Source organism: Rattus rattus, chromosome 2, assembly GCF_011064425.1.
Source record: "Rattus rattus isolate New Zealand chromosome 2, Rrattus_CSIRO_v1, whole genome shotgun sequence".
NCBI classification, from domain to species: Eukaryota; Metazoa; Chordata; class Mammalia; order Rodentia; family Muridae; genus Rattus; species Rattus rattus.
The window spans coordinates 24,498,140-24,522,536 of NC_046155.1; the positions used below are offsets into that span (position 1 = coordinate 24,498,140).

The following is a 24,397-nucleotide window of genomic DNA, read 5'->3' on the forward strand; positions in this document are numbered from 1 at the left end:
TGAAGGAATTAAAAAACGGTTCAATGTAGCCAGACAATGGTGCTGTGAAGGGAAAATGAGAGAACAGAAGGTTCCGGTGAGCAAACATCCTTCAGGCTGGCTTTAGAGTGCAGGGAGACACCTGGACCAGCCTTAGGCAGAAAAGTGCCTGGGCAGGAGGCAGGGGTTCTTCTCCTGTATGAGCTTTTCCCTTTTCTCCTAGTGTGAGTGAGTTCTCCAGACCACAGACTGTTGTAATACCTGCCGTTTTCACACAAAGCTGTTCAGGAGACGAAAACACGAAGACCTGATCCTCCTGGTCCTTAACCAATGAGGATAAAATCCCAGAATTCTGCATTCTTCTCATTTTCTCAATGTTTTTCTTTCTTAATTTTTAATTTTTTTCTATGTACACTGGTGTTCTGCCTCCATGTAGGTCTGAGTGAGGGTGGCAGATCCCATGGAACTGGAATTATAGGCAGTTGTAAGCTGACATATGGGTGCTGGAAATTGAACCCTGGTCCTCTGGAAGAGCAGCCAGCGCTCTTAAACTGCTGAGCCGTCTCTCCAGCCCTCAGCCTGAGTGTTTTTAGAGCAGAGAGTCATGCTATTTGAAGGAGGGGTTGGCATTCTGGAAATCAGTCTGGAGGTTCCTCAGAAAATTGGACATTGAACTGCCTGAGGATCCAGCTATACCTCTCTTGGGCATATACCCAAAAGATGCCCCAACATATAAAAAAGACACGTGCTCCACTATGTTCATCGCAGCCTTATTTATAATAGCCAGAAGCTGGAAAGAACCCAGATGCCCTTCAACAGAGGAATGGATACAGAAAATGTGGTACATCTACACAATGGAATATTACTCAGCTATCAAAAACAATGACTTTATGAAATTCGTAGGCAAATGGTTGGAACTGGAAAATATCCTGAGTGAGGTAACCCAATCACAGAAAGACATACATGGTATGCACTCATTGATAAGTGGCTATTAGCCCAAATGCTTGAATTACCCTAGATGCCTAGAACAAATGAAACTCAAGATGGATGATCAAAATGTGAATGCTTCACTCCTTCTTTAAAAGGGGAACAAGAATACCCTTGGCAGGGAAGAGAGAGGCAAAGATTAAAACAGAGACTGAAGGAACACCCATTCAGAGCCTGCCCCACATGTGGCCCATACATATACAGCCACCCAATTAGACAAGATGGATGAAGCAAAGAAGTGCAGACCGACAGGAGCCGATGTAGATCGCTCCTGAGAGACACAGCCAGAATACAGCAAATACAGAAGCGAATGCCAGCAGCAAACCACTGAACTGAGAATAGGACCCCCGTTGAAGGAATCAGAGAAAGAACTGGAAGAGCTTGAAGGGGCTCGAGACCCCATATGTACAACAATGCCAAGCAACCAGAGCTTCCAGGGACTAAGCCACTACCTAAAGACTATGCATGGACTGACCCTGGACTCTGACCTCATAGGTAGCAATGAATATCCTAGTAAGAGCACCAGTGGAAGGGGAAGCCCTGGGTCCTGCTAAGACTGAACCCCAGTGAACTAGACTGTTGGGGGGGAGGGGCGGCAATGGGGGGAGGGGGGGGGGAACACCCTTATAAAAGGGGAGGGGAAGGGGCTAGGGGGATGCTGGCCTGGAAACCGGGAAAGGGAATAACAATCGAAATGTAAATAAGAAATACTCAAGTTAATAAAAAAAAAAAAAAAAGAAATACTCGCGTTAATAAAGAAAAAAAGAAAAAAAAATGAAGGAGGGGTTGGATGGGAGGGAAAATACTTGTGGACACAACTTCATGGAGGCTAGGTAAGAAAACCTTAAAAACGGGATACAGAGCTAAACAAAGAATTCTCAGATGAGGAATATCGAATGGCTGAGAAACATCTAAAAAATGTTTAACATCCTTAGTCATCAGGGAAATGCAAATCAAAACAACCCTGAGATTTCACCTCACACCAGTGAGAATGGCTAAGATCAAAAACTCAGGTGACAGCAAATGCTGGCGAGGATGCGGAGAAAGAGGAACACTCCTCCATTGTTGGTGAGATTGCAAACTGGTACAACCTCTCTGGAAATCAGTCTGGAGGTTCCTCAGAAAATTGGACATTCCACTACCTGAGGCCCCAGCTATACCACTCCTAGACATACACCCAAAAGATGCTCCAACATATAACAAGGACACATGCTCCACTATGTTCATAGCAGCCTTATTTATAATAGCTAGAAGCTGGAAAGAACCCGGATGTCCCTCACCAGAGGAATGGGTACAGAAAATGTGGTACATCTACACAATGGAGTACTACTCAGCTATTAAAAACAATGACTTCATGAAATTCTTAGGCAAATGGATGGAACTAGAAAGCATCATCCTGAGGGAGGTAACCCAATCACAAAAGATCACACATGGTATGCACTTGCTGATAAGTGGATATAAAAGCTCAGAATATCCAAGATACAATTCACAGAACACATGAAGCTTCAAGAAGAAGGAAGAACAAAGTGTGGATGCTTCAGTAGCGCTTAGAAGGGGAAGCAAATATACTCACAGGAGAAGATACAGAGACAGAGTGGGGGTCAGAGACTGAAGGAAAGGCCATCCGGAGACTGCGCCACCTGGGGATCCAGCCCATGTACAGTCACCAAACCCAGACACTATTGTGGATGATGGCTGACAGAAGTCTGATACAACTGTCTCCTGGGAGGCTCTTCTAGAGTCTGACAAATACAGAGGCGGATGCTGGCAGCCAACCATTGAACTGAGCACAGGGTCCCCAATGGAGGAGTTAGAGAAAGGACTGAAGGAGATGAAGGGGTTTGCAACCCCATAGGAACAACAACAATATCAACCAACCAGATCCCCTCAGAGCTCCCAGGGACTAAACCACCTACAAAAGAGTACACACGGAGCTACTGATGGCTCCAGCCACATATGTAGCACAGGATGGCCTTGTTGGGCATCAGTGGGAGGGGAAGGCCTTGGTCCTGGGAAGGCTCGATGCCCTAGGGTAGGGGAATGCCAGGGCGGGGAGTTGGGTGGGGCTGGGTAGGGGAGCACTCTCATAAAAGCAGGGGGAGGGAGGATGGGATAGGGGGTTTCTGGAGGGGAAACTGAGAAAGAGGCTAACATTTGAAATGTAAATAAAGAAAATATCCAATTTTTAAAAAAAAGGAAGGCTTCGTGAGGTAGGACATGAGGTAGGACATGAGGTAGGACATGAGGTAGGACATGAGGTCTCTGATACATGCCGGTTCCTGGGTCTGAGTCATCATTGCCATCAACGCTGAGCACACAATGAACGGTAAACAAGTGTCAGTTATGCCAGAGAATTCACCCTTCAGGTTTTCTTTGAATAGCCCTAGGGGTGAAATGGAACCTTGAGAATATTACCTAAGCATGCTATCGTTGAGCTGGGACCAGAGACTCACCCTTCATCCTCTGAGATGCCTAAGTTATATCTCCAGAGTGTAGACAGACAACAGCTGAGAGTAGAATCATATTATTTGAGAGGCCTGGGGCATAGAAGTTATATTTCCAGAGATCTGGGTATGACTTTATAGTCATGCAGAACCGGCCTCCCCTAACTAACTGAAGCAGGGAGATGTCAGTACGGGAGCAGGAAGTTGGAGAGCTGGGTAATGTTGCTGATCACTGGCCCAGGGCAGTCAGTTCTCCATGAAGGCATGCTGCCACTCCAGCCTGACCCTTCCACAGAGCAATGGACACCAGGGGAAACAAGACTGCTTTGTGTCAGGACACCAAGGGCTCAGCCTCTGAAAGGAAATACTAACGCAGGCTGGATGTCCTTCACACAGAAACAAAGAGCGTATAGGGCCTCAGTCCTAATTCTCAGCCATACTGACTGAAATTATGGTTTAGGAATAGTCTCCACCCAGACAACCCAAGAATCTCTTCATTACTGCCATGGGCAGACGGTGAATTTCGGCTCATATTTATCAGAGCTTCTTTCTTAGAGATTTTGTTGGCTAAGGAGTTGAGGCTAAAGAGCATAAGTCCTGTGGCCCTGGGTGGGTCTCCTTATCCATAAAATTGTGACAATAACATTGCCTGTTACGTGTGGTGCTTGAGAAAATTAAATAAGGCAACGCAGATGAAGCAAGCGCTCAGGAAAATTCCTCATATAAAGTAACCACCCAGTTAGTTGCTCTCAAGACTCATTATGATAATTCGTTGCAACCCATAACTCATACTAGTTTTAGAAAATACACATACCGCTAGAAACAAACATCCATGGAGTCCCAATTCTGAAGACGAAAATTCACTAAAAGTCCAGCAAAACCTCAGATGCATTCCAGCCTGCTCATGGTGTGGTTTGGGAGGGGCTGGATTTCTTTTGGGATTTGCATCAATTAAGGGTCAAACTGTTACTACTCACATCTTCCCAGTTGTTTGTTACATTAAAAAGTCGTTTCACTAAAGGAACTGATTTATCTGTCAGGAGTGTAACACGCGTGGGCTTTAGGAGTGAGCGATATCTATAACCGCAGTCCAGGTCATCACGCGGGTACGTATTTATCTCCAGGAAGTCTGTCTGATGTCACTGTGATTGGTGGGTTCTGTCCCCTACTATTCCAAACACAGGCTACCATAGAAACACAGGCACCTTTTCATCTAGCCTGGGCAGCACTTTCCTTCCCCACGGGAGAAAGGAAACAGATCATTCTCAGAGTTACAGAAAATGGGGATCAGGTTGGTATGCAGCACGGCTTTTTACTGACAAAGTGTGATGTTTCCTTCTTGCTCAAGAACCATTTAAAGTCGGAGCTACAACTGGAACACATAATAAGAGTACAGGAAAATATGTCAGCAGGCTCGGTAAGGGACCATGCGTGATTCTTGAAAGAGGCTGGAGCGGCAGAACAATGGTCCACATGCTGAGGACGACCTTGCTAAGTCAGCCCCTCAGATCGCAGCTCTAGATTCCGTCTATGAGCAACTCAGGTCAAGTTTAGCTACCGCCTTCCTACTGGAGACTCCTAAATTGTTATCTTTGGCCGGTTCTCATTCCTCAACTGTAGCCCGATTATTCCCAGCGGCCTCTGGGTATTTTAAAGCTTCTAAACAGTCCGGAATTGTAACTCTAAACTCTTACTTTATCCCAAAGCAATTCTTCCCCCTCACTTCCCTCTCTCATTTGAAATCAATGTAATGTAAATTCTGGACCCCGGGATGCCTTTCCTTTCATGAGCTGCCCAGTCTTGCAGCTGCTGTTATCAAAACATCCCTCTTCTCTAATCATTCCCTTCCAGCTTCCCTTCTGGGTAGGCTCAGTGACCCACGGCCAGGATAGGTCACATGGCATCCCTAGGCCTCCGCGCTTGCCACTACTTGGTGGCAGTTTCACATCAAAGGTCTTTGCTCTTATGGTCACAGTACCAGTGTCCTTCTTTGATACCAGCCCAGATTCACTGCCCGGGCTACTTAAAGGTCTGAGTTACTCCTAAGGGACCTTTGAAGATGGAAGCCCTGATGTTTTTCTCTTCACGCTGTTTTTTCTACAGACTTTTTAGTCTCTCAACACAGAGGGAATTTTCGCAGCCTAACTCATATGGTAATTCTACTTAAACTATACTATGAACTGTTTGGAACAAGATTTCCCTCTGAAACCTCGAACGTGTTATGTGTCCTTTTGTGCCTCAAAGCTCGAGCCCAGGTTGTATCTGCAGTTTTCATATCAGAAGAAGATGCTGGGCTCACCGAAGGCTGGCTCTACTCCGTGTTTCCTGCTGCGGAAGGAATGCATTTTGGTCAGGTTTTTAAGTCTACGTGCAAATATAAAGAAAACACCCAGCAGCAATCCGTCTCTAACACTACACTTCTGTTATTTAATCGCGAGCGCTCAGGCCTCGTGATTACCGTGCCTGTGCACAAATTCTGGCACTCAAAACATTTACTGTGATTGTGCGATGTGTTTTCAGGAAAACAAAGATAAAAGTTCCCCGTGTTTTCAAAGCTACTTACACTATGAGCATTTCGTATACTCCGTTCCAAGGGAAAATGAAGATGATATTTGAAAACACTGCCATTTATTGTTTAGCATGCACTCAACTAAATGGCAGATAAAAGAGAGGTTGTTTTGCTGTAAACGAGACTGGGTCTCAGCCTGGGCAGCCTATCCCATCACTCTATAGGAAGCCTGACATAGGCTCAGTTAAGTGTGGACGCCTTTATTACTCAAGAACATTTGGTGCTGGCCCTCAGATGAAGGCTGACTTGTGCAATACACTAAATTGAAAAGGATCTTAGAAATAATTAGAAATTTGGATTCTGCCTATTTGATGTTTAGACTTATTTTAATGAATATTTAAATTTTAATATAATTTAAAATGTACAATATGGCATCTGTTTTACTTTTTTGAAATTAAAATATAATTGTACTATGTCCCCCCCTCTCCTTCCCCAATCTTGTCCATTGTCTCCCCCCTTGCACCATCATAGATTCATGGCCTTGTTTTCTTTAATTTAAAAAGGGGTCTTCTTTGACATTAGGAGGATCATATTGAGATACATATCAATAAAAGGATATGATGGCTGGGATGTGCTTTACATTGTATAAGAAAGAAAAAGAAAAAAAAAGAAGAGGGAGGTAGGAAGAGGGAGATGGGGATGGGGATGGGGAGGGGAAGAGGGAGATAGGGAGGGGAGGGGAAGAGGGAGGGTGGGAGAGAGAGAGAGAGAGAGAGAGAGAGAGAGAGAGAGAGAGAGAGAGAGAGAGGCTTTGAAACATGGTGATGGTGCATGCCTTAATCCCACCCCTTTGGAGGCAGGCAGGCAGATCTCTGTGAGTCCAAGCCAGCCTGGTCTAGAGAGTGAGTTCCTTGCCTCAAAGAACCAAAAAAAAAAAAAAGCTTTGAATTGAGAATGGGCATGAAACACATGGGAAACATATATATACATACACATATATGTATGAAACGTTATAGCATTCTACCCACTTTTATGTATAACTTTTCAAAAATAAAATTTTATGTACTTCCTGGAGATTCTTAAAAGAAATGCATTTAGATACTTGGCTACCAACTACAGAGTTTGTCACTGCTCAGCTGGTGCTGACACCTGTGAAGACACAGAGGGACAGAACCACAGTGGGTGGGGCTGGCGGGAGACTGGCTCATGCTCTGCGCTCCTCTCCACTGCTCGTTCTTTGTCCAAAGACCAAACGAACAAACAGCAGAATGTGGAGCTGATGGGCAGATTCATCGAGGCCCCTGAGTAATTTCCTAGCTGGTCCATATTTAGTCACCCAATAAGGAGTCAATAACTGGCCCAAAACATTCGTAGTAATCCAATTAGACAAGTAAATTCAAAATGGTATCCTGGAGATTTTATGCAAACAGCCATCCTTGGAATGAACTGATCTGAAGAAAACTAGTCCTTGCTAAGTCAGCCCGTCTGGGTAAAGCACCAGAGAGCATGTGTAGTTCAGGTCCAGTTAGAGCTTAAGGCTGTCTTTTTTTAACTTAACTTAATTTCCTCAATAAAGTTCAGAGTGTTCTTTGCTAATGTAATAAAGAGAAAATACAGATATATAATTTTAGCTAGTAAATAAAAATGGATTAAATATTAAATCCTTAGCCTAGTTATAGAAAGAATGCTTTCTGTGCCGCCATCATCCAGCAACTCAGAACGATGGGCTATGCAGGACTCACTGTACAAAGGCAACGTTTTGTTTTTCTTTTCACTTTCAAAAGCTTGAATCGATGAAACTATGTTCTATGCTTTAGAAGGAATCATCTATCACCCAAGATTTTTACATACATACATGTATGCATGCATGTCTATCAGCAATGCATACATCTCTCTCATATATATATAAACATGTTTGTTCTGAGACAGAGTCTACATGGTCCAGGTTGACTTTGAACTTGAAATCCTCTTGCCTCAGTCCCATTTAAATTTCTGTGTGATGACTACAAGTAGCTGTGCACATGAGGAAGATGGAGATGACAACCACAACAGAAATTGGGACACGTTTCAGTTCTTCAATAGGACAAGGAGGGGCTGGAGAGATGGCTCAGTGGTTAAGAGCACTGACTGCTCTTGCAGAGGCCCTGAGTTCAATTCCCAGCAACCACATGATGGCTCACAACCATCTGTAATGGAATCTGATGCCTTCTTCTAGTGTGTCTGAAGACAACTGCAGTGTACTCATATAAATAAAAGTAAATCTTTGAAAAAATAGGACGAGGAAATTATTTCTCAGACCTGGGGCAGGTTTCTCCTCCCCCACCCCCCAGCTTTCTTGGCCTACTTTTTCTGCAGAGTTTTTTCTTTTTAAGTTTCCATTTGAATGAAATGGAGGATTATAAAATTTAGCACTATGGTGACCCTTCCGTTTCTGTAGCTAATGAGAATTTTCAGCAGTTGCTTACCCAGGACTCACTGTCAGGGACCTAGCTTCCAACTGTCCCCTGTAACCATGTCATGTCTCAGAGAGAAGTCTCATGTAAATGCTTGTAGGATATCCTGGACACACACGCTGCAAGAGTCATGGCAGTGTGTCAAGGGTTTTTATTGTTTTTCAGTAAGCTTTAAGAACTAATGTTTACACCACTCAATTTCCTTGTGATCCATCACTTCCCCCACTCCCATCCCCTCCTCCCTCTTGGAAGCAGGATGTGCAGATTCAGGGGTCTTGTTCCAAACTCTCTACTTTGGCAAAGCCTTTTCCAGTTTTCTCAAGAACCTACCCCAGTACCTTATCACCAGAGCCTGAGGACCAGGCACGGCGGCCTTCTACCCTTTGATAACTAGGTAGGTTGTAATATAAGGTTTTAATTTTAGTGTCTTTCCCCCATTGTGCTTACAGGCAAAGGGACATGATGGAGGACCATGGATTTGGGCTCAGAGGAACCTGGGTATAAGGCCTGGAGTCAGCCTTTTAAGTTCAGCAGACCCAGGAAGCTTAACTTGTGTCTTCTCCATCTGTCAAGAGTGAACCTGTGCCATTCCCTTCTTAGTGTCCTTATAAGGACGGAGGAAAACCGACCTCTGAGGCCAAGCAGTGCTGGTTCAAAGTACGTTCCCAAGCAGCGCTAACTAAGGCAGGGCATAGATGAGCTGAGCCTAGGGACGGTGTCTTCAACGTCCACGAATCATACATTGTATATATACTTGATGAATTCATAAGATATTATGTATTAATACTTTAGTATCTATAGATTATATCTAACATAGAATCTTTTTTCTACCAAAACTTGGATAAGTTGATTTTGCAAAATACTGAGAATTATGTGTCTGGCTTACACTGACTGAGGTATCTTTTGCTTGGTAGAAAGTTGGGAATGAGCAACACAGAATAATTAATATATCTTTCTTTCTTTCTTTTTTTTTTTTTTTACAGTTTCCCTGTCACCATCCCACACTGACCATCTGTCCCCTCTGTCACTACCAGCGGGAGACTCTTGCCAGTCAGCCACAGACACTGCAGCTAACCTGCAGCAACTGGCAAAAACTGGGACAAACATCAGTCCTTCCCCAGACTCATGAACAATTGTAACATGTAGACAGTCTTAAATGGGAGAATTAGCCATCATCTCAATCAAGGGCGAGGAGAATGAGAAGTCCGCATGGTTGCAGCTTACTTAGGCAACTGATCTAATGAGAAATACAATTTTAGTATGATACAATGTGATAAAGGTGACATGATTGATTGACTTTGGTTTCCTGTCACAAGTCATGGCCATTACTAAAATCTGTATTACTTGAATGACTAAATAAGACCCAGTAGGTCAAAAACATTTGCTGCTGTAACATCCTAGGCTTCACAAGGTGACACCAAATGAGTGTCCAGCACAGCACGGATGGGAAACGAAAGCCACTCAGTTTCTGTCCTCACAGAAATGTCTAGGAGCAGACTTTAAAATCAGATCAATAATTCCTATGCAGTGTAGACATTCTGCTGGCTACTGAATGGTTTTGGATGAAACACTCTGAGAGTTCAGTCTCACGGAAATGCTTGCCATTAGAAGCACACATCTGAAATCCCGAGACCTCAGCCTTCATTGGGTCAACACCGCCCATAGGCGTGTTATCGGCTACTGTGAGCTGTTAGTTTTCTCATTTCCCCTTTCAGGTCTCTTTCTAACACCCTCATATCGCGTCTCTGCTAGTGTCAGCCTTTGCTTTGGTGGAGTATGTGCACAGGTGATGTTTCAGCCAGAGACTCAAACACACACTGATGGAATGACCGAAAGCAGACAGGAAGTGCCATCCTCGTACACTGATGGAGAGGAGCATAACACAGACCATTTACGCCAGTTTATGGGAAGGGATAACAGGCAGCAAGGCTGGAAAAGGGCGCACCGGCTTTTTATAAATGTAAACACGTACTTTTCATAGAATGCGGTAAGAGCACACATCATTTGTCACAGAGGAATGCAAAATTGCACCAGGTAAAAGTCGGGGCAAAAATTTTCACATTTTTAGCTTACTTGAACCATTCAAAAACTAACCCCACCTCAACTCCATATTCTTTAGCAGGTTAGTATTAAACTAGTGTATTCATATCACAAAATACCACCCAGCAGTAAAAAGGAGCCAACTATCGATGCAGAATCTGATGTGCACCATCCCAAGGGCATTATAATAAGTGAAAACCACCCTGCAGAGCTCCATGCTGTCAAAGCAGTTTTTTGTGGTTTTTGTTTTCTACAGCCCAGGCTGGCTTTGAACTCCCAATTCCTCCTGCTTCTTCCCCCTCATCTCCCAGCACTGGGACCACCAATGCTCATCTCTTCTAGAAATGCCAAGTTATAGACATGATAAGGCACCCATCCACAGTGGTGTGAGATTAGGGAAGGGCTATGAGGAGGAGGAGGAGGAAGAGGAAGAGGAAGGAGGAGGAGGAGGAGGAGGAGGAGGAAGAGGAGGAGGAGGAGGAGGAGGAGGAGGAGGAGGAGGAGGAGGCGAGGCTAGGAAAGGGTGGTGGGAGGGACCTCAGAGAAGGAACTGTTCTGGCCTGCATCCTGGTAGGAGTGGCTACATGAACCCACGTGAACCTGCCTACGTACATAATTGTAACCCCTCCCCGCCCCAGAACGCACATGCGGACACAAAACTGGAGAAATTAAGAAGCCTGAGACACAGCAGTGGGTCATACTCAGGTCTATCCCCTGGGTATGATGTACTGAAGTCATTTAAGACACTACCGTTGTGGGGACTGGAGGTGACGCGTGTATATGATCTGTCTATGACAGATCCAACTGTTGCAAGCGACTCCATAAAAAAAGAAGAGAAAAAGACTTTATAGGTGGAAACATTTAGAGTCTTTAGAGTCCTTACAAATACACTTTTTTTTTGGTGGTTGTTCTCAGTAGGGGCCTGGGTTGGCCAGATATCTCCAGCTTTCCTAGGGGAAGACAGGATGCCGCGGTTTCCCACAGACTCAAGGGACTCCTGCCAGCCTAGACTATCTTTTACTTTGAGTTAGTTTTATTCACTTATTTGCCCAACTACTCTGAATTAGATTTATTCTTGCATTTTTTTTTTACTGCACAGGAGTAACTAATATTGTAGATAGCAAAACTCTAAAGTAATTTAAAATAGTGGCGCCAATTAAGTATCATATGGAATCACAGTACTTGCAAAAATCTATTTGGAGAAAGAATTCATTTGTCCTTTCCCCCCCCCCAAGTTATCTTTGAAAAGAAAAAAAATAGGTATGGTTATGTATGACTCTAATATCTGCATTAGAGGCTGAGGCAGGAGGATCATCAAATTGACACTATCCTGGGGTACATAGAAAGAACGGATGCTCTAAATGTTCTAAACCCAAAACAAACCAACAATGAAAACAACAATAAAAAACCCAGACAAAAGCGACCCTCCTCCAAACTATCTAAATTAAAGGCAGAAAGACAGGAAGTACAGCGGAAGTATAAACACCAATCATAACACCAAATTAACACAAAGTAAGCCATATTGCAGCCCACTCAGACGCAAGCTCACGGGCATCCAGTCCATAAATCAGGAGCTCGTGGTACACAGGAGCAACTCACTTTGCTCATCAAAATGTTCCAGTAGAAGCCGGTTTCATTAAAGTCTCGGGGCCTATTAATATTTATGATAACAGTGATTTGTGGGAAAAGAGAAAATCGATTCCACACTGCTGAAAAATTAACAACTTTGCTGCTTAACAAAGAATGATAATAAGTGTAAATGACTCATGTAGGCCATCAATTATCCAGACTGGCTCTAATACGACTCCCACTCGAAGGAGTAAGAAATACTTAGATCGTAAACACGAGTTCCCACCCATAGTCTTTGTCAGCCTTTCACTTTTCCCTAGCGTGCTCCCAAAATATTGCACAATGTCATAATTTGTCAAAATTTATTAAATGACACGGGACTCTAGATTTCTCATAGATGGATTACACCAGAGGGGAAGGGAGATAATCACGGTAAATTAAAAACAAGTAAAAAACAATTTAGAATTGCCCTTCCAAAATTCATACATAAAATTTCAATTACAAATCTTACTGCGGTCATTTCATGCTACGCTCTGGGGTGCAGGGGCAAGCAGTGTGATGCTGTAGAGAGGCGATGTGGCTGCAGAGAGGGCCGAGGAAGGAACATTGGCCTCTGAGGCACTTACAGTCTGGCTTGTGGGGATTCAAACTCAGGTCTTTACCCAAGAAGCCACACTCCACCCGCCCCCCCCCCCTCCCACCCCCCCATCCCCGCCCCCTGACTTCCACTGACAGATGCAGGAAGAGGAGGCTGAGTTTCCCATTGCAACCCTGCAGATTTCCCAGCCAGCGCCTCTTCTTCCCTTCCCTTTGGACCCCAAAATCAAACGCCCAGCAGCAGGCACATGTCAGTCCTGCGTTGTAAGCAAGCCTTTTCACCCAGGAGTGTGAATAGCTCCACGCCTCCTAAGTAACATCATTTTCACCCCCCTCCCGCAATCCTTTAAATAAACTAGCTTAACTCTTCATTGTGCCAAACAGAACCCAGAGGGGCAATCTGTCTTTTGGATGTAAAAATTCAGATACGAATCTGTTTATTGATCACACCAGTCTACTTCGCTCCCATTTTAACTTTAAAGCAGATAGCCATCTGCCTGAGGAAAGGAAAAAAAAAAAAAGACCGTTTACTGGAGGGTTTTTCCCTGTTACAATTAAGAGGCTTAAAAACCTTTTAATTTAAAACCCCAGGGGGAGAAGGATGCATACCTAAGGGAGGCAGAGGTCAATGTCAAATCAAGCTCTGACGATCATTACAACATGGCTGTCGTGTGTGTGTGTGTGTGTGTGTGTGTGTGTGTGTGTGTGTGTGTGTGTGTGTGTGTGTGTGTGTAAATCACTGAAATATAAATACACGTCTGCTAAGCTAATAACTCGATGTGAGGATAGCCAGTGCAGTTCTAATCCCAAGTGACTCGGAGGAAATCATCTGCTTTATTAAGTTCTCAATGACATTTCTGGCACGTCTTTTGGCAAAACTGGATGTTCCCTTCAAAAGGACTGCAAGAGTAACTGGAAATACGGAAGTCATAAAAGACAGATTTCTTGGAGCGGCACCCATGCCTGTCTCTCTTTATTCTCACATATTCTAACTTATTATTCTTTTGTTCGAACACAGTTTCCAAGAGCTATTCGCTAATTACCCACTGAGCACCAAGCATGTCCAGACAAAGGCCGAGGCTTGATCCTCAGGCTTAAAAGGATCTCTCCAGGAGAAAATAACAAGGTATTAAATATCTCATGAAGGAGGTGAGGTTGGGAGGAGGAGGAAGTGCGGCACGGTGATCTCGGAGGAACGGGTGTCCCAGTAGTCATGAGAGGAGTCAGAAAGGGGGAGAGAAGACAGGAAAACATGGTCTGGCAGAGTAAGCCAAGAGAATAAGGGGTATGCTAGGAGGCACGGGTTGGAAGTTAATGGCATGCTGAAAATGAGTGAAGAGGCTATTGAAATTCCAGGTGAACACCCAGAGTTTCTAGGAAGGAAGATCCGAGGTGGATTCATGTAGTAACCAGGAGACAGGCTGGATGAGACATGGCGATTTACTGTGTGCGGAGGGAGCATGGGAGAGGGTGGAAGAAAAGACATGAAGAATCAGGGCACTGCTTTGGCCGACGAGCTACCTGAGGGTCATGCTGTCTGGACTGGGAAAGCCAAGAAGAGTACAGGCTTGGTGCACTACAGCACAGTGCGTGGGAAAGCAGTTCTCACAGGGATGCTCAACTTGGTTTTCCTATTATGCTGGTAGCCTGCAGAGAGTTTGGACTCTCTGTTTGTGACGGCAGGTGACCAGTGATGTCCTGACAGTTGCCATCACTCTTTCCTGAGACAACTTCACTTATAGAATGGATAGTTATCATAGTGACAGAGTCCGAGGGAGAGGGAGCGCTTCAAGAAAAGGGACCAATTATTTACATATACAACTTTCCCCACTGGCAGCCAGTTAACACGGGGACAGTAGAGGTCCTGGAACCTAGATGATTACATTTGGAAAAGGCCCTTTGGATCCTGTGTGGGAACCAGACTGAGCAGGTTTGAAGTACACAAGATTAGTTTTTGAGAAGAGTTTCTAGTGTGTGTGCACCACGGGATGATGCTGGTGAGGGATTGGCCGTCACAAAGGGAAGGCTGACACAGGGCAAGCCAGAAAGAGAGACAGGGTTTTTAACCAGAGTGCTTGCTTGTATGCTGAGGTCATGTAGCTCATTCCAAAAGAGAGTCCAGACAGAGAAGCTGTGATTGGAAGCAGGGAAGCAATTCCTAGGAAACAGGGGACAGCAGGGCCAGAGCTGGCTTAACAAGTTACACAGGAATCATCTCCCAACAGCACCCGGGCTAAGAGAAATGGATTCCCCTAGTCTGAGACCTTACAGCAGAATGTGTCTGCAGGATGGAGGGTGGAAAGCTGGGAATAATAAACACATCAAGCACTTAGCAGACGTCCTGTGCCTGTTCAGAAAACCACAGAGAACCTGTGGGGCAAACTGCTGTGGGTCCTTTAGTTTCTATTTGTTTAGTTTTAGTTCATCGTCCACAGTGACTGATTTAACAATGACATTTTCATCTAACTGTATCCAATGTGACCATGCTCGCCACCCCCAACATCCTCTCCTTCTTCCTGTGCTCTTCTTCTCGCTGACCCATTTCTGAATCCCAAACAAGGCCCCCTCCCCGCCCCTGCACCTCCCTGTCACGCAGGCATGTATATATTCTAGATTGTACTCATGAGGGGAGTATGCAAATGTAACAGGAAGATCTCCAGTTTCTTCATCTCCCTGCAAATGCCCTACTGTGATTCTTCTTCATGGCTGAATAGGAAACAGCATTGTGTATACGGATGGTGTTTTCTTTATCCACGGTCAATAGACACCTAGGCAAACCGAGGCTACTCTGAGGTGTTGTGAGGTAGACTTGGCTGTGCAGGTGTCTGTGTGGTATGCTGACGTAGGGTTCTTCGGGTAATATAGGCAAAAGTAGCACAAATGGATTATATGGCAGTTTGAATTTTAGTTTTTGAGGACCCCAAACTGATTTATATAGCGTCTTAGATTTTAATCTATGTCTCTGTCAACAAAGCTTGGAGGGTTTGTTATTTAAGTCCTCAATGGGGTGCTCCTGACATTGGAAAAGGTTTTTTTTTTTTTTTTTGACAAATATTTGGATGCATTTCTCTCTTACCTCACATGCCCTTCCTAATTATCACCTGTTGCGATGACAAACTATAGTCAACAAAATGTGTCATGCTATTTCCTAACCAATACGTAGATTTTTCTTCGGAATAATGTTTCTACTGCTTTGCCTACCCAGAAAATTCCTTGCATCCTCCAGTATCAGGCTGCGATATCACCTACTCCGATTCTTACAATACACTGTCATCACCAAATCTCTTGGACCATTTGGCAATGGATCAAACATGGAGGTCACTCATGCTTAGCAACAAGGTTACTTCCCAATATGAGCCCAGTTCACCTTTCTCCTGCTGGAGTGCTACCATAATAATGTTCTATGACTGGCTTCTTTTTGAAGCCTCATGTAGACAGCAGGGTTTTAACAGAAGAGATCCCCAGTCATTAGGTACCAGCACTGGCCTCAGAGTGACCCTGCAGTCCCCTAGACCTTAATACTCATCAGCCATACTAAAGTTCAGCTCTGAGAAGTGGAGGAGATACAGAGAGGGAAAGGCACAAAGAGTCTGGGCCAAAAAAAATAAAAAATAAAAACAAACAAGTTAAAAACAACCAACCAAATGATCTATCAACTGACCAACCAACCAACCAACCAACCAACCAACCAACCAACTGATCAGCCAACGAACCGACCGACCGATCAACCAACCAACCAACCAGCCAGCCAGCCAGCCAGCCAACCAACCAACCAACCAACCAACCAACCAACCAACCAACCAACCAACCAAACCAAAACACTCCTGTCTAAATTAGATAAAAAAAAAGGTACGATTAAGTAATGCTAAAGGGCAAACATTAAACATAATGCCAAATTACCATATGATACAAACCTAGATATAGGGGAAGAGGGAATTTTAATTGAGAAAATGCCTTTATAAGATTAGCCTGCAAGCAAGTCTATATATAGGGCATTTCTTGATGTTGGAGGGCCTGGCTCACTCTGGGTGGGTGCCACCCCAGGGTCAGTGGTTGTGGAGGTATAAGAAGGCAGGCTGAGCAAGTCATGGGGAACAAGCCAGTTAGCAGTGCTCCTCCATGGCCTCTGCTTCAGTTCTTGCTTTCTTGGCTCCCCTTAATAGACTGTGATGCTGTGACCCGGGTGAGTAAGCCAAATCAGGCCCTTTGCTAAGGCTGCTTTGCGTGATGGTGCTTATCACATCAGTAGAGACCCTAACGAAGACAGCATCCGTCAGATTACAAAGCAGTCCTCAGGAGACACCAGGAACCCCAGGAACAGAACCCCACACTGCACATAGCTTGACCCTCAGAGCCGACTTGGCAGACCAGGGATTGGGGTCGGGCTCAGCATTTACATGCTCCCCCCATACTGCGGGGATGAAAGCATTTGTCAACAGAAGAGCAAGTTCCACAACCTGCATCTTACAAAAATTCAAATAAAATTTGATTCCTTGACGTTGGCTTCTATACTTGTTAGAACAACAAACATGTTAGAAAATAGAAAATAAACAGGCATATCCTCAGGGTCTCATTTTTGGTGAAAAGTCATGTTTGGCTATGTTCTCTCAGGAATGGGCTCAGGAAACAGACATACACACAGATGCGCGTGCACGCGCGCGCGCACACACACACACACACACACACACAAAAACACACACAACCTATGTAATGACATTCACATTTGATCTTTTCTCTTCCTGGCAGAGAAGCATGTGGCCCCAGCAGACTGTAGAAAAAGGTTTTCAATATTACTGAGAGAAACACACACACACACACACACACACACACACACACACACACACACTCAGAGGCAAGGGGCGAAGGGAAAAACAAATCTAGACTGGAGAGGCTTGCACTATACTTTGGGGAATTTGGAAGTAACTTTTCACCCACATCCTGCTAGAGTAGAAAAAAAACCCCACAAGATTAAAGGTTTCCATTAAAATGTGTGTGTGTTTTCTTTTCCTCTTTTTTTTTTTTAAAGAAAAACATGAATCCTCCAGATAGCTGAATAGCTCTGCAGGATGTTTTTCTGTTTGCTTGGTTCCCACTGCTCCTCCTATGACCTGTCAAAAGATAATAACAGCAAAAAACACCACAGAGGTTGGAGAGCTGGCTCAGCAGGTAACAGTGCTGGCTGCTCTTCCGGAGGACCTGGCTTCTCTTCCCAGCACCCATGTCAGGTGGCTCACAACAGCCTGTGACTCCAGAATCCCCCAGCTCCCATGGTGGGCACACAAACGCACATGAATAAAATAAACAAATAAATCACCAGAAGACACTTAGAGCGAATCTTTACAACTCCATTGTTGAGATCACGTGCTTTTCCCCCCAGACAGAAGTGAGCTCTGTCACCGACCTCCTAAGCGACAAGTTGCACAAGTTTTTAAGTTTTAAAATTAGAAAACATTGGGGTTGGGGATTTAGCTCAGTGGTAGAGCACTTGCCTAGCAAGCGCAAGGTCCTGGGTTCGGTCCCCAGCTCCGAAAAAAAGAAAAAAGAAAAAAAAAATTAGAAAACATTTTTACATGCATGGGTGTTTCGCTTGCACACATGTCCACTGCCCACAGAGGCCAGAAGAGGGTGTTGAATCCCTGGAACTGGAGCTACAGATGGTTGTGAGCCACTATGTTGGGGCTGGGAATAAAACTGTATCCTCTGGAAGAGTAGCCAATGGTTTTAACCGCTGAGCCATTTTTCTTACCTCTGAATAAGTTTCCAACTCTTCTCTCTTTCTTTAAGACACGGTCTGACTGTGTAGCGCTAACCGGCCTAAAGTTCTCTATGAAGGCCAGGTTGGTCTCAGACTCACAGAGGTCTGCTTGCTTCTACAGTTCCGTGTGTGGCATTAAAGGTGTGCATGGCCAAATCTAGGTTACTTTGTTTTAAGAATTTCTTCAGCAATTAAAACAGGAGAATGGCTGTGTAGAATTCAAGGGGCTCAAAGAGAGAAGGAGGCGAGGACTAATGAGTCTTAGGCTACCTGGCACACTGTGTGCCCTCCACTGCTCCCTGGCACACTGTGTGCTCTCCATCTGCTATTGCTACATAACACATTATGGAATAATTGTGTTAATGAAGAAAATGAATCCAGGAAGTTAGTTCCATGAGCTACCATAATTCTACAGCAGGAGAAAAGGAAAAGCCCAGAGAAGGTAGAATTAGGTTCCTCACTGGACACTCTGCTCTACACAATACAGTGCTCAACTGGCCTTTCTCACCTGAGACTCGAGTGTGGCCAGGCTGGATGTGTGGGTCTCGGTCCTTTCTCTCTCACAATAATGCGGTATCATTTACTCAGGCGCAGGGAGACCCAGGAGGGCACAGCCTGAATAGCACAGCTCTTATTTCTTGGTGGTCTTGCCTAGGCTACTATCCGTTTTCTAGAAAGCAGTGGCAAAGGTCCAGCCTGCACCATCAGGTCCTCTGCTCAGCTCAATAGCGCTCAAGTCGGCTAAACGGCCTGAATGGGCTTTCTATGTCCATCTGGATAAATCTGTCCAAGTCTATTTCTGGACAGTATATGTATTAAATCATCATTAGTCTTCAGCAGCTATCAGGAGAATAGCTTTATCTTTTTCTCCAAAAGAATTTTTACCCACTTTTACCATATAAGAAGCTAAGGGTTTTGGCCACTTGTATTTATAAATCGATATGATATGGTTCATGCACCACCAGCTGGGGAATCCTCCCTTACCTTGACATTCTCACGTTCACAGAGCACTCTGCTCTAACTGGTAACCTCACTCCCGGTGCCTCCCAGACCAGAGAACAGTAGGAGCAGACATGCAGCGTTTATAGGTCACGGTGGGTCTCCAGACAGCCCTTCATTAATCCCCCACCAAGTACATTTCCCCTAAACTCAGTCTCCTCAGTCGAAATCCCATTTCATCCACGATTTGAATATGGCTTTCCTTGATGGTTTCTGCATTAAAATCTAAATTTCATTTCCTTCTCAACTCCCTTCCCCGGAGGGAGGAAGAAATGTAAAAGTTCTCATGTTATTTTATCAAAGGAAGCTGAAAGAGACTATTATGCAAACCAGCAAAGATGTGTTAACAGACCCCGGGTCATTCCCTTATCATCCACCATTTCTTCAAGAGATCTGGGGAGCCTGGGTCAGCACTGGGCCAGGGAAAGACGGGACCACACACATCTATTGTGGAACTTCCTCATATCTAGGCTATTATTGGCAGGCAGCAGCTAGAGCTCCCAGAGTTGAGATTATCTCAAAGGAAATCGGAGACATGCCCTTACCCGGCAGTCTCTCTGTAGTGTCTTCATAAGGGCATTGTATGTTTCTGTATCGAAATACAGCCCCTCGTGCATGTCCTGCAGGAAGTCCAGGTCCTTAAACGTGGGGTTGGGTTTCTCCCTCTCTTTTCGGGACGCCCTTCGTTTGTACGTGGAGCCTTTCAGGTCATAGGTCAAGTGCATCCTCATGGCACGCGGCAGCACGTTGTTCATCACCACGATGCGGATGTTGATGCCCCCTGACTGCATGCAATACAGACCATAGAATTTCGGCAGGAGAGTCCTTGGATTCTGGTTTAGATTCTAGGATGAAAAAAAAAAAAAAGGAAAAGTTTGCTCTGCTTCATTCTCACAAAATTATTCTGCACTAAAAGTGAGTTTTGAAGCTAATATGACTGAACACAGGAAGTGCTGTTAACGTTAACTGTAAAAAACCAACAATTTCTAATTTACTCTCCCTGCACTTCCTGCCCTCTCCTCCCTCAAGCCTCCTTATGAGTCCCTCTGTTCCCCTAGAAATTCGATCCCTTCACGTCACACATGCTTATATATTTGAGTTTTTTCTTTTTAAAGAGTACATTTTTTACATTATTTCCCCTTGCCCTTTCTTTCCTCTCAACCCTCCCATGTACTCTCTTTCAAACTCATAGCCCTTTTTTCTTTAATTGTCATTGCCTATATGTGTGTGTGATTGATACATGTGTAATACATGCATACGACTTGATCAGACTGCATTATGTTGCTTGTGTGTGTGTGTGTTTTCAGGGAAGACTGGTATTGGATAACCAAATGGTCGCTCATTTTTTTAAAAAAAAAAAAATCTCATTTTCACTTATTTTTGTGCGAGCATGCAGGTATCCACGCAGCAGGGGAGAGAGCAAATGTTCCTGGAGGCTGGTTCTCTCTTTCTACCGTGTGGGTTCCAGGGATTGACCCTAAGCCATCGGGCTTGGTGGAAGGTGTCTGTGCCTAATGAGTCATCTCACTGTTCCCACAAACATTGCTTTTATGCACATAAGAGATGGGATATTTTTTGAGACTGACTCAGTTTGTTTAATACGATTACCTCCAATTGCAATGATCTTTCCCCTCTAAATGACACAATTTCATTCCTCTTTATGGCTGAAAAGAAGCTCCATTGTGTACGCGTACCACATTTTTCTTTACCCACCCTGCCGTTGACAGACAGCTAGAATGGATGGCTGCGCACGTTGGCTCTGTTGTCTCTAATTTCCTTCGAAATCTGTTCTTGGAATAGCAACATAACCATTCTAAACTCAAGGCAGCAAAAGTTGAATTAAACATGCCCATAAATCTCCAAATTAGTTTCAACTAAACACAGGCAAGAACTGATGGGTACTGCCAGAGAGTATTCTCTAAGGTAGCTAAAGAGAAAATTAATTTCCTGGGGCTAAGTGGTGAATCATCTAAAACTCAATTCTGCTGGCAAAACTGTCTTCCTAAATGGTGGGACCAATCTGCAAGCGTGGCTGCAGGACACTGCATTACTACTATTCTCAGCAGGAACAAACGCTGCAAGGTGTCAGTATCTTTATGGATAGTACAGTTTATTAAAAAGCCGAGTATCACTGGTTACTGCAGAAAGTTACTCTTCTTGATGCATTTCAGCTACCTCAGCGATAATTTCGTGCTAGCATCATTGGCTCATTGTTCTGTGTTGCAACGCTGCTGCACTTCTTGATCCATCCCGGGTTTCTACAGTCTTAAAATTCTACATGGAATAAATATTTTCTCCTAGTGTGTGGTCATTTTATTATACAAATGAAGACAGACCGTCTTAGGGTTACTGTCGCCGGGATGGAACATCAATGCCAGAGAAACTTGGGGAGGAAAGGGTTTATTTGCCTCACATTTCCTTATCACCGCTCGGCATCAAAATCAGTGTATGGTAACTCAGTGGGTCACTCAGTCTGGTCAGGAACCTGGAGGCAGGAGCTGATGCAGACGCCTTGGAGGGATGCTGCTTTCTGGCTTGCTCCTCATGGCTTGCTCAGCCTGCCTTCTTATAGAACCCAGCACCACTAGCCCAGGGGTGACCCCACCCACAATGGACTGGGTTCTCCCCTATCAGTCACTAATTAAGAAAATGCCTTAATCAGGATCTTATAGAGGCATTTTCTCAATTGAAGTTGCCTTAAGAGTAAGTAGGATATTTAAGTAGCTTACTAAAGGGCATATAACAAAGACAGCATGATATAGTAGATTGGAGAGATGTATCAGTAGGTTAAGGCAGTTGTTGCCAAGCCTTGCCAACCTAAGTCTGACTCCCAAACCAGTACTATTGGCCCCAATTCTTCCTCCAATGCCCTGATTTGAGGAAATCATTCTATGTGATTACATTAACCTTAGGCCTATTTTTGTTCTGTCCTTTGTCAGAGTCATATTTATCTATTTCTTATGCTTCTGTTTAGCTTAAGAATGTTTCTATTTCCGGGATGGAGAGATGGCTCAGTGGTTAAGAGCACTGAATGCTCTTCCAGAGGTCCTGAATTCAAATCCCAGCAATCACATGGTGGCTCATAACCATCTGTAATGGGATCCGATGCCCTCTTCTGGTGTGTCTGAAGACAGCTACAGTGTACTCATACACAAGAATGTTTCTATTTCCTTCCAACTTTGTAATAATTTTCACCACTATATTTGTCCTTACTTCATAAGCAATACATGTTATGTATGCAAGAGATCTGATATAGAAATGCAATGTCCATGAAGTAGACAGCAAATAGGCTTTCCCTGTTGAGTTTAAATCCATCCTAGGGTAATAAAACACAGACGAATACAATGGGTCTGCTCCTGGACTCCTCACGTGAACCGCTGGTCCACCTACTGAAGTTGTAGCTGTACAATACACGGCTTCAAAAGGATCTCGTTTTCCTTATTGATTGTCTATGTGTAGTGGGGATGTACATGCCATGATATATGTGTGGAGATCAGAGGTCAACTTAGAGAAGAGAGTTTCCTTCTTTCAGCATGTTGGTTCCAGAGATCTGACTCAGGCTGCAAGGCTGGGTGGCAACCACCTTTACCCACTGAGGAATCTCATTGGTCCATCAGACCACATCTGTAACACTACCTACCACGTTACAGACTTTTAGTACAGGTTACACAGGCACATGGTTTTCCTTTTGTGTGTGTATTTTTGTATGTGTCTGTGTTTATGTTTGTGTATGTGTGGTGCTTACTATATACCTGTATGCATGTGTGTATGTGTATGTTTATGTGTGGGCACCTGTGTGTATGCATGCATGCATATGGAGGCCATAAGCTCATACTATCTTCTTCAATTACTTTCTTTTCTATTTTGTATATTGAGAGGCAGGGTCTCCCATTTCAACCCAGAGCTCACAGATTCTGCTGGTTTTGCCAACCTGCTCTTCTGGAGATCCTGCCTCCTCCTCTCATGCACTGGGACCATGGGGGGCCTCCATGCCTGCTTGGCACTTACACTCATTTGGAGACAATAGGAATTGTTCCTTCTCTGTTCTAGAGACTTCTCGCAAAGTCACTCTGAGATTCTAGCACAGGTGTGAGGATGGTAGGGCTCCCCCCATGTTATTTCTAGGGAGAGAACTCTTGCTCCCACAGACTTTACATGGGTCTCCCCTTCCCAACCACTCTGAGTCAGGGTCTTATTCTGAAGTATAGGTTGACATGGAATTACTGGCCTTGAACTAAAGTAATTTGCTTTAGCCTTGCAAGTGATTGATTAGAGGCCATCATGCCTGGCTTCTATGAACTCTTAGACGTTGATAAATGTAGAACCTATGTGTGTCCTTAGTTCGTCCGTCTGTCCATCCATCCATCCATCCATCCATCCATCCATCCATCCATCCATCCATCCATCCATCCATCCATCCATCTATCTATCTATCTATCTATCTATCTATCTATCTATCTATCTATCTATCTATCTATCACAGCTTGTTGTAGAAGGTCACTGGGGGTGGGCGTTGAGGTTTCAAAAGCCTATCCTAGGCCCAGTCTCTCACTCCCTCTCCGTCTTCCTCTCCCTCTCCTCCATTCCCCTCCCCCTTCCCTACTGCCTGAGGATCAGGACATAAAGCTCTCAGCTGCTGCTCCAGTGTCGTGCCTGTCTGCTTCCCATCATGATGATCATGGACTGACCCTTTACAAGTGTAAGCAAGCTCTCAATTAAATGTCGTCTTTTATAAAGAGTTGCCTTGTTCATGCCATCTCGTCACAGTAATAGAAAAGTAACCAAGACAGTCCGTTTAACCAATGGCTGTGAATTCTGGCATGTAGTATGTATGAAAAGCTGGTATAGATCAGGTGCTGGCATATGGGGTAGGGGCTGGAATGTAACCTCTGGCAGACTGACCTCAGCAGCTTTCTCTCTGAGTCACTTGCCTTCTTTTCCAGTTTAATCTTTGCCTCAGTTGTGTTACCTATGCCCTGGCAATGGCTACAGCACCTAAGATTGCTGTGAGGATTAAAGGAGTTAATGGGAACAATACCAGAGGCCTTGGTTAACCGAAGGAGAC

At 44.4% G+C, this 24,397-nt stretch overlaps 1 protein-coding gene across 1 annotated transcript in view; it reads right to left on the reverse strand.

Moving 5' to 3' along the window:
- The window catches only part of Pip5k1b (phosphatidylinositol-4-phosphate 5-kinase type 1 beta), a 274,296-nt gene that overhangs the window by 82,348 nt on the left and 167,551 nt on the right, over nt 1-24,397 (reverse strand). Inside the window, exon 7 of the mRNA XM_032891738.1 lies at nt 19,878-20,177. Coding sequence (XP_032747629.1) covers nt 19,878-20,177 — 300 coding nt within the window. The remainder of the gene's footprint in view (nt 1-19,877; nt 20,178-24,397) is intronic.